Source organism: Sinocyclocheilus rhinocerous, unplaced genomic scaffold, assembly GCF_001515625.1.
Source record: "Sinocyclocheilus rhinocerous isolate Xijiao unplaced genomic scaffold, SAMN03320098_v1.1 scaffold189, whole genome shotgun sequence".
NCBI lineage: Eukaryota > Metazoa > Chordata > Actinopteri > Cypriniformes > Cyprinidae > Sinocyclocheilus > Sinocyclocheilus rhinocerous.
Genome location: NW_015667354.1, coordinates 214,166 through 225,579, shown reverse-complemented (window position 1 = coordinate 225,579; position 11,414 = coordinate 214,166). Strand labels below are relative to the sequence as shown.

General features: G+C 38.7%; 1 protein-coding gene across 3 annotated transcripts in view; it reads left to right on the top strand.

Annotated features, from left to right (window-relative positions):
* Window positions 1–10,732, top strand: part of LOC107733854 (ras-related protein Rab-40C-like) — a 21,070-nt gene extending 10,338 nt beyond the window's left edge. For all 3 annotated transcript variants that reach the window (XM_016545665.1, XM_016545666.1, XM_016545664.1), the window contains 4 exons: window positions 4,726–4,786; window positions 5,102–5,179; window positions 7,601–7,823; window positions 9,144–10,732. In XM_016545665.1, the coding sequence (XP_016401151.1) occupies window positions 4,726–4,786; window positions 5,102–5,179; window positions 7,601–7,823; window positions 9,144–9,418 (637 nt within the window). In that variant the 3' untranslated portion in view covers window positions 9,419–10,732. The remainder of the gene's footprint in view (window positions 1–4,725; window positions 4,787–5,101; window positions 5,180–7,600; window positions 7,824–9,143) is intronic.
* The last annotated feature ends 682 nt before the right edge of the window (window positions 10,733–11,414 follow it).

Here is an 11,414-nt window from a genome sequence, read left to right as displayed (position 1 = left end):
TTGATAATGTCAGATAACTTTGATAGAAAGGTATGTAATGAATTAGGCTGAATAGCTGTCAGCTGTTAAATTTAAGTACACAATTAGATAATACCAATTTAGGTCACCCAATTACCAAGCAATGTTTAATTTTGTTCAGTCTGTGGTGTAAAAAGGTCGCATTAGCAATTAAAGAAAAACACTTAAGCAAAGCATGGTCAGGTCAAAGTGTCTGAATAATTTTATGGTCCCAAATTTTTATTAGTTTTACACGTAGTCCACTGTATGAATAATTTTTGGGTATAATATGTTATGTTTACTTTATTTTGCTATCCTCACTTACCAACTAGTAAAAAAAAAAAAGTCTGGTGTCTGAATTATAATATAGGGATGGGTAGGCCTGTCGCGATAATTAAATAACCGTCTAATCGCGATTATTTGATCTAACCGCGGTTGATTCAGACAACCGCGATTATTGCGCTTTTTATACGACACAAGGGGGAGTCATACACCAAAAGAAACAGAAGAGCACCAGTTTGCTTTTCATGCACTGTATAGCCTATACAGGGCTCCAGACTCATTCTTCCCACTGGTCGCTCTTTTGCAACTAACTTTCTCAGCTGGACGCACGAGCACATGATTTGCTTGCAATTTTTTTTGTTTTTTTTTTGCGCTACAACATGGGATTATGCAATGCATGCTGATGAACTTTTATCATAGTTTATAGTTATATGGAAACGAAAGTGGTTAACATTCAACCCATTCTTTATCATCAGTAGTATTATTTGTGATTTTAATTTTGTGAATGGGAGTTTCTCTTTTGCGGTGTTAAGACGCGGGCATGTTTAAATTGTATAATGTGCACCAAAAATTTTTTTTCCAAGCTATTGTTTTTGCTGCTAAATTATACAGTCAGCTAGTTTAATTTCATAGCTTATATATTTTTATTCAAATGTAGTTTTTCTCTGTAATGAGGAAGTATTTAGTGGATTGCGTTTAACAAAGGGTTTAAAAGAGTGACCATTAGTTCCACAAACACAGTATTGATATTCTGTAGTGGTGTAGAAAAACAATAGCGCTGGTGTTGGATCGGTATTGGCCGATTCTTAGAATTTGGAATATTCCATGTAATCTTACACTGCAAAATAATAACTCAAAAAGATTAAAAGATAACAACATAATTATTTACTGAACCCTTAAATTAATCACAATTATATAACGAAAGCCATAAAATGAATTATCTAATTACAATTAATCGTGATAATCGTCAAAGCCCTAAAACAGACAATTAATCGCAATAACCGTGACTATTTTTAGACAATTAATCGTCAGCCAAATTTCATAATCGTGACAGCCCTAGGGATGAGCATTCCAAGCAAAAATAATATTTGAAAATCGCAAGGTATTATTCGATTATTATTTGAAAATCGCATCCCTACCTCGCATGCACGCACAAACACCTATAAACTGAGAGAGAGACGGGATTCACACTTTCAATCTGTATGATAAACTGTTTAATTCAGAAGATAGACTACCTTAACTCAAGCCATACAATGATTGTAACGTGCTGAAACATATTAATATAATAAACACAATCGAATGACGGCACTTATTAACATAACAGTCTGTCGATTAGCATAAATCAACTGCTCATAAGGCTAGGACATTTCCATTTCAAAAAATGGAACCCTTAAAAGGAATAGATACGAGATAAGACGAAAAATATACTTCGATATCATCAGGGAGCCGTTATTAATATGCAGGGCATTTAAATCGCTTTTGAACGCGCGCTTGTTTTTTACTTTCACTTTCGAGATTTGCGATCACACGTACGGAGCAGCACTTGGCAGTCCTTATCACACATTTTACAAGATTAGATGTTTGTCAGTGGTGCTCAGGATCTGAAAATCATTCGCCATCATCCTATCAGTCATCTGTCCTTACTTTGTTTTTGTGGTAAGTGAAATGTTATGTACTGTAATGTAACAGGCTACTGTTAGCAAGCGGCTAACCATGTCCCTTTAGTGGCTCTGTAGAACGCGTTATTTGTTTTCCGCGCCTTTCTGAATACGGATTCAGCCACACCTCTAACCCAGTCAGGGGTGTTTGTGGTCCGCACAGAACTCTTATTTGACATCGTCCCAAGTTACTGTAACCGTTATATGCTACGCAAGTCTTTTTTTATGCCATGCAAGTGTGCGCATGAGACAGTGTGTTCTTTTGTTGTCTTTGACAGCTTTTAGGTGTGTTATTGGCAGCGCCACCCTCTGCTTACATGAACGCGTCACTACTGCATCAGCACGGAAAACATGGGGAGATTTTTTTAAGACAATAATCGCACAACCAATTAGGGCTGCATGATATATAGTTTCAGCATCGATATCGCGATGTGTGCATCCGCAATAGTCACATCGCAGGATGTGCGATGTTTAGTATAGGCTACTGATTGTTATATTTATACTGTTTGTTTTCTTTGCTCACACACAGACACGGTGTCTACACCGGACGCGCATGCGATTTTCAGTGCTGGAAAGCACGCGATTTTCAGTGCTGGAAATTATCCTTTGTTGAAACTTCCGTGTCGTCGTGGAGAGCTCAGGTCACGGTTGCTTAGCAATGGCAGACGCCACGAAAGCGCAAGCTCCCGTGTGCTTTGGAAAGAAAGAGAAAGCGGCTCGACTGGTGTTTTCCCACGCTTTTTTAGGCGCAACATGTGAACGGCCCCGTCTGTCTATACTGGACGCGCCAAAGCGACCGTTGCCCATCATTTGAACTTTGTGTCAGTACGTCATAAAGAGAACGTGGCATCAGTTTACTGTCGGGGATTTGTCGCGCCGCGCCGCATCCAGTGTAGACAGACAGCATCACTGATTATAATGGGTTCATTGTATTTTGTCGCGTCGCGCCACGCCGCTCGCATCCGGTGTAGACACGGTGAGAGCCACGCAGATGTACGTGAACACTGAATTCTGTTCACTTCTGCGTCTATTTGTGCCTGAAATACTGTGCTCTGCAAGTATCCTTGTAAACGCAGTTGCTTATGGCTTAGGTGAAGGGAAACAATTGAGAAAGAAAATGGATGTGTGTAACAGTATATTGGTTTACAGCAGTTTAATGTTCCTTGTAATTTGTTTATTTCCTATGCTGATTTACTCGCCTACAAAATCACCCCAATCATTTTTTTCCCCAAATAAACTATTCAAGTCATGTGGGGATTTTTTTTTTCATATCGCAATATATATCTATGAAAATAATTGAAGACAAAATGTGTTTTACTGAGAAAAAACAAGATTTGTTTTTTAAAAAGCCTTTTTCCAAAAGGTACATCTGGAAAAAGGGGGGTCGTCTTATAATCGGGGTCGTCTTATATTCAGGCCAATACGGTATATATGTGTATATGTATGTGTGTGTGTATGTATGTATGTATAAATGTACATTAAATATATAATTGCAAGAGCTCATAAATCATCAAGTAAACATTCCATTAAGGAGGCTAAGAAATCTCGAGTGGTGAGCCCACTTTCTGTTATACATCCATAATAGCATTTAGCCACTTCACCAGAGAGAAAGAAAAGTTTCCTAATCAGGGAGGCATTGGAGTATAAGACAGCAGAATTACACATTATGAAGACAAACAACAAGCTCATTAGCGTTAACACACAGTGTGGTAAGTGCCTGAGGAGCAATTCTCCAAACCCTTGAGGAAATTCCCATGGTCTGCTGTAATGTGCTGGGCTATATAATGTAATGCTTTATAGTAATTGGGCTTCTTACTGCATATTCCTTATAGAGTCTGTCCACAGGGCTTTAATCTCAACCTACATCTATCTTTGCTAATGCACGTTTCAGAGATCCTAGGTATATCTGATGAGCTCTGTGATGTGACCGTGGAAGTGCAGCACTAAACAGCTTTCCCAAGAGTTGGTTCAGCCCCACAACTTCAAAAATGCTGTTCAAAACCACTTCAAAAATTGACTTTTTTTATGCAGATTTATTTAACACTTTCCACCCCATTACAGCCAGATTAACTGTGTAAGAAACGTCTCACTGATAGAGAGTGTAGGCAGCTGGAAAGGTTATTTGGGTGCGGACGTGCCACAGTGGAAAACTCGTTTTTCTAGCCTGTGACGTCAACACAAGAGCCTGAGTCATCTTGTATTTGGGTTAACTCTAAACTCAGCGTCCATTGTCGATTTCAAACACATATAAATATATAACACATCCAAAATATGGTGAGCCGCCTATCTATTTACTGCCTACATAGGCTGCTGCCTTTTAAGGGAGCATTGTACCTGAAATAGAACCTCTTAAGCGACCGATTTGGAATGCTTTTCATAGGCAGCAACTCTCAGTGCTACATATTTAGTGCTGAAGCATGGAGCATTAGTTTGATGTTAGCTTGTTATTAAGTTAATGCGATGCTCCTATAAGCATAGGAAATGTATAGCACACAAATAATGTATTTTTATTTAAGATTTTCTCATTTTTAGTTTGTCACAGTGCATTCTGGTATTCCCTTCTTTGCTTAGGAATTAATTGTGGCCTATTCTTAAAAGGCAGCATGATTTTGATGCCCACCTTTTGGAACAGCTTTCACATTATAAATTCACTTATGATGCCTTAAAATGCTATGAAAGAAGCTCACAGTGTTTTGAAACAAAGCTCATGTGTCAAGCTGAACTGATGTAGCATTTACCGGCTGTTTGCTCTGTGATTTTGTCCTGACATGTCTCTGTTTGCTTCCAGGGACACTTCGGGACAAGGCAGGTTCTGCACCATTTTCCGGTCGTACTCCAGGGGAGCGCAGGTAAAAGCACTTTTAGTGTTCGAGTTTCACCATTTGTTCTCACTCTGAGGGTTGACGTTGTACTAAGTGCTTTGCTGAAGGCAAAAATGGACATACATGACATACTGCTTACATAACCTGCTAGGATATACCAATATGTTTATATAGTTTGGTTCAAAAGTCTGAGTCCAACGAGAAAAAAATCACTAGTGGGCTTGGAGTGTATTGAAATGGTTTTGCGTAGTGTAGTTCATGTCCTGTAAGTGCTGTTAACGTCCCTCTTCACTGCATGAACAGGATACCGGCTAACAATACATGTTTGTTTGCCCTCTACAGGGGATCCTGTTGGTGTATGACATCACCAACCGCTGGTCATTTGACGGGATAGACCGCTGGATCAGGGAGATTGATGAGGTAACATTAAACTGCTCCTTATGATAACAGCAAGTGCGATCACTAATATACATATAGTCCTGTGGGCTATAAGTTTGAGACTGTTAGATAGATGCCCCTGCTTTACTGCATGTGTGTGTATTCTTAAAAGAATATTGTTCAGTATTACAGCAAGTTGAACCCAGACTCCTAGCATACAGTGTCACTGTTACTCTTCTTTCCTTTCCTCCCCCGTTCCTGTTGCTGTGTTTGATATCCAGAGAGGATGTCCTCTCTTACTAAAGCCCCGTTCCTTTTAGGCTACTCTGATACGGTCTCTTCCTTCCTTCCTTGTTTCTTGTGTATATTTAAGTGGATATGTGTGGACATCTGTGCTTAGGGAGTGTGTGTTTGTTGCATGGCTGAAGATTTCTTCACACAATGAGCTGCAGAAAGCACAAACCGCACATATGACGGAAAGAGGGAGCGTGTTGTATTAGTTGGCAGCAGAGACTTAAACTTGAGGACTTTTGACCTGCTTTGGTAAATATTAGAATACTTGAGGCTCTGCTTTGACTTTGCCGCATTTACTTGAGTCAGACTTAAGCTGATGATTCACAGTGAGTCATTTCATTACAGAATGAGCTTTGACCTTGCTGAGCTTCGGAAGGGTGCATGGTGCAGTGCTTTGCTCAGTAAGCTTCGAATTAGTGTAGGGAGGAAACTTTTAAGGTCTCTTGCAGTCAGTTGATAAACATTTTGTAATCTAAGGTTGAGACATTTTAGGTTTATAGTAATGCTGTCAAACGATTAATCGCGATTAATCGCATCCAAAATAAAAGTTTTTGTTCTAATAATATATGTGTGTGTACGGTGTATATTTATTATGTATATATATAAATACACCCACATACAGTATATATTTTGAAAATATTTACATGTATATATTTATATTCATATAATTTATATTATATATAAATATTTTTAATATATCAACATAACACTTTTTTCTTAAGTATATACATGCATGTGTATGTGTATTTATATATACATAATAAATATAAACAGTACACTCATATATGTTATGTAAACAAAAACTTTTGTTTTGGATGCGATTAATCGCGATTAATCGTTTGACAGCACTAGTTTATAGTTATGTTCACAAAATATTTACACTACCGTTCAGAAGTTTGAGGTTGGAAAGGTTTTTTAATGTTTGAAAGTCTCTTATGTTCACCAAGACTGCATTTTTTTTTAACAGTAATTTTTTAACAGTAATATGTTTTTTTGTGAAATTATTACAATTTAAAATAGTTGTTTCCTATTTTTATTTATTTTAACATGTAATTTATTCCTGTGATGGTAAAGCTACTCAAAAAAAAAAAAAAAAGCTCTTCAGTGTCACATGATCTGTTAGAAGTCATTCTAATACACTGATTTGCTGCTCAAGAAACATTTCATATTATTATCAATGTTGAAAACAGCTGTGCTGCTTCATATTTTTGTGGAAACTTTCAGGATTCTTAGAAAGTTCAGATAGAACGTTCAAATGAACAGCATTGAAATGAAATGGAAATCCTTTGTAACATGATTACACACTGACACTTTTGATCATTTTAATGCATCCTTGCTGAATAAAAGTATTAATCTATTAAAAAAAAACTTACTGACCCCATATTTTTGAATGGTAGTGTAGATATATTTTTCCATGTATATTACTAGTGTATAAATTTTTTTTTTCTTTTTTTTTCTTGCTGCCAATAATGTAACATTATTAATATGTATTCATCAGTAAGTAATAATCAGAATTCATCATTAAAAAATCAAACCATGTATTACTAATACATAATATAATACAATAATATTAAATAAATAAAAATAAAATATTCATAAATACAATAATATTTAATAATATAAAAATTAAGTCCTAAAAAGTAAAATCAATAATTTTGTTTTAAATGCACAAATAAATTTAGGCCACATTATGAAAACGGTATGAAAATTAGAATTTTTTTTTTTTTTTTTAGATTTTCTTTAAAATTTGCTAAAGATTACATTGAACTGTGTTATTAAATTATTAGTGTTTTCAATGATTAAAGGAATGAGCATAATTATTCAATATCTGATATCAACTAATAACTGATATGATATGTCTTTCAGAGCATTATTTGAGATTCAAGATTTGAAGAATAAGATTTGAGACTTGACTGTGATTTTATTTGAGCCCACTTGCGGCTGCTCAGTAGAGCTCCTAGAGATGGCTGAGTGCTCTTTTCTCTGTTGACTCGAGAAAGGCACAGATATGACAGGCCTCATTGAATAAATAAATGAGACAGGCCAGCTGTGACACCGTTTGAGATTCACTCAGCCTGACAGGACTGTGTATCTCCCTCGTTCTCATCTCTCCGGTCCTCCCATCCCCCTTTTGTTAACCCACTTTCTTGTCTCTTTGTCTTTCCTCAGCACGCACCTGGTGTACCCCGTATTCTTGTGGGTAACCGGCTGCACCTGGCGTTCAAGCGACAGGTCCCCACAGAACAGGCACGGGCGTACGCAGAAAAGAACGGCATGACGTTTTTCGAAGTGAGCCCTCTCTGCAACTTCAACGTCATCGAGTCGTTTACAGAGCTGTCGCGTATCGTGCTGATGAGGCATGGCATGGAGAAGTTCTGGAGGCCCAACAGAGGTGAGTCTTCCTCAATAGACCGATGATACACCAACATCTCTTCACTTAGAAATCAATGAAAAAGTGGCGAAAAGGTCCATTCTTTCTGCTATTTTAGAGCGTAATCCCACAAATACAGTGGAGGTCTTTGGTTTCAGCCTTCTGGGTGATGCAGGAAGACTGGCATGATCAGCATAGCTTTCCATTAGCATAGGAAACCACACTGTATGTCATCCAGAGCCGCGTAATTAGAGGCAGAAGGCTTTCAGTGAAGCACTTCTTTCTCTGTCTGTTTCCACTATTATGTGGGATTTTCCCATGAGACCTCTCAGTGCCACAGATGAGCTGTTTAGCAGAAGCAGCATCCTGCACTTCTGAGAACGGAAAGCGCTTTCAACATGCCTTTCAAAATAGCAGCGATCTACACTCTGTATTGCTCTCCTAGGCTGTTCATGCAGAAGAGCAGAAAAGATTCTATTCTATTCTATTCAGAGGTTTGGGGTCTGTAAGAGTTTGTTTTTTGAAAGAAATGCATACTCCTATTCAGCAATGGCAATTTAAATTGATCCAAAGTTTCAGATATTTATAACGCCGAAGTTACAGAATATCAGTTACAGAAGATTTCTATTGCAAATAAATGTTTTTTTTTTTAGCTTTCAGTTCAAAGAACCCACAAGTTATTAAGCAACACAACTTTTTTTTAATTGTTAATAATATGAAATGTTTCATGAGCACCAAATTGGCATTTATTTTTTTTACTGTACTTTTGATTAAAAAAAATGCAGCCTTAGTGAGTGTAAGGTATTTCTTTCAAAAACAATAAACAATACTGACCCCAAACTTTTGAATCATATCACATATCATATATCATATCATTTATATCATATCATATCATATATCATATCATATCATTTCATTTCATTACATTGTTGAAGGCTTGCTAACAGCACCATGTCGTTTCTTTGCTAAACATACCAAATGTCCTTCCCAGAGGTTTTTCCTTGTAGATCACATTCTAACACAGTTAACTAATATTCCCACGTCAGGCTTCCCATGTGAATCTCATTTGCATTCGACTCCATCTGAACTGAAATGCAGGCAGCGTGTTAACATCTGCTGAGGGAATGTTGAATAATTTAAAACATTCTCATTACTTTTGTAAAGAGAAAAAAAAATGATCACAGTGTGCAGATGCATGGAGGCAGCTACTGTTGAATCCCTGGAGTATCACATGCTTATTTCTTTTGTTTTTATGCTTCGATTATGTAACCGTTCAGTTTGGTTCTGATAGCCTTTGCCTTGTAACTCAAGTGTGTGTGTTCTGTCTTTGTGTCGTTGCAGTATTCAGTCTGCAGGACTTGTGCTGCCGTGCCATTGTGTCCTGCACCCCTGTGCACCTAATCGATAAGCTGCCGCTTCCTGTGGCCATCAAGAGCCATCTGAAGTCATTCTCCATGGCGAACGGCATGAACGCCGTCATGATGCACGGACGGTCCTACTCACTAGCCAACGCAGCCGGAGGCAGCAAAGGCAACAGCCTCAAACGCTCAAAATCCATCCGGCCGCCTCAGAGTCCGCCACAGAACTGCACCAGGAACAACTGTAAGATCTCCTAGCCTCTGGGCACAGGGGCGGGGCCGCCCCCCTCCCTTCAGTTACATAACACTCAGGTGCACACGGACAAACACACAAGGAAACCGACACGGGGCTGGGCCGATGACGCGACAGAGGTGTGGCGCCTCCCGGTGTGTGGAGAGCAGGATGTGAACAATTCCTGCCACCACAGATGGCTACATTTCTCCCCTCACATTGCTGCAGTACAGTTGATTCCTCACTCACAGGTCGTGAATGAAAACAAACCCATCATCAGACTCTGATTTTGTTGCAGTGACTACCGACAGCATGTTTGCTACCGCGCTAGCGCCCTCTGCTGGAGAGTTCATGCCGCTCTAACCCTGCTTTGGCTGAGAGGCCTCGTTTTGAAGTTGTTTTGTGGGCTTATAATACGCTTTGGTTGTGTTCTCTTTTGCTCATACTCATTATGCTCAGTGCTCTGCATATGGTGTTCCTCTTTTTTGCTCTTTGTAGGGACCTGTTCTCCCTGCAAAAACTGAAGAGGGATGATGCGAAATGACATGTAGTGCTTACGTATGAACTGATGTATTAAAAATGTGATTTGCACTGCAAATTGGTGGTCTCTGAATTTGCTGGTCGTTTGCACAATGACTGTGTTGTTGAATGTGGACTGTGGGACCACTAGGCTGAGAGCGACGGCACAAGCATTTCCAGGCACCTTCTGTTCACAATCTTTCCTCGCTGAAGATCCAGAAAATGCTGTTGTTGGGTCAGAACTGTCTTCTCCTTAAACACGGATTACAGGAAATTTCTCCTCAGGGGACAGTATTGGCAAAGGTTTTTTTTTTGTCTTTGTTTACTCTTGGCTTCTCCTCGCTTTCTCGGTTTTGCTTTTTCCTGCATGTCTTGTGGGATTATTTGTCATATTTACAGTAGTTTTAAGCTAATACTGTACTTCCCTCTCTTCTCATGTCCAGAATTCAATACCACAACTGCCTTGCAGCCCGATTTTCTCACTCAAACCCACACATTTCAGTACTTTCCCATTATACTTTCCGTGCAGTTACAAGTTTCCACCCTTTTCCGGCTAAAATGCACGATGATTTCAAAGTTTTCAGTGTTGCAGCATGAGTTCAAAAGTCAGGTTTTTGCTCAAAGCCCTTTTAATCTGCATATACAGCATGGCTTCTCTATAGATGTATGTCAGAATGAAGGATAATAATAAACCCATTCAAGCTTGCTTCTAAATATCAAGCACAAACAAAACAAGTGGAATCTACAGCACTCCCTTTTGCTTCTCCCAACGCATTTCTTCCAGGTCTGATGAGCTGTAGTTGAATTGAATAATGGATGCTCTTCATTTCACTGTTCACAATCTGTCCTCGCTGGAGATCCAGAAAATGCTGTTGTTGGGTCAGAACTGTCTTCTCCTTAAACACGGATTACAGGAAATTTCTCCTCAGGGGACAGTATTGGCAAAGGTTTTTTTTTTGTCTTTGTTTACTCGGCTTCTCCTCGCTTTCTCGGTTTTGCTTTTTCCTGCATGTCTTGTGGGATTATTTGTCATATTTACAATAGTTTTAAGCTAATACTGTACTTCCCTCTCTTCTCATGTCCAGAATTCAATACCACAACTGCCTTGCAGCCCGATTTTCTCACTCAAACCCACACATTTCAGTACTTTCCCATTAAACTTTCCGTGCAGTTACAAGTTTCCACCCTTTTCCGGCTAAAATGCACGATGATTTCAAAGTTTTCAGTGTTGCAGCATGAGTTCAAAAGTCAGGTTTTTGCTCAAAGCCCTTTTAATCTGCATATACAGCATGGCTTCTCTATAGATGTATGTCAGAATGAAGGATAATAATAAACCCATTCAAGCTTGCTTCTAAATATCAAGCACAAACAAAACAAGTGGAATCTACAGCACTCCCTTTTGCTTCTCCCAACGCATTTCTTCCAGGTCTGATGAGCTGTAGTTGAATTGAATAATGGATGCTCTTCATTTCATCAAACCTCCCAGCAGTCTTTTCCCCCTCT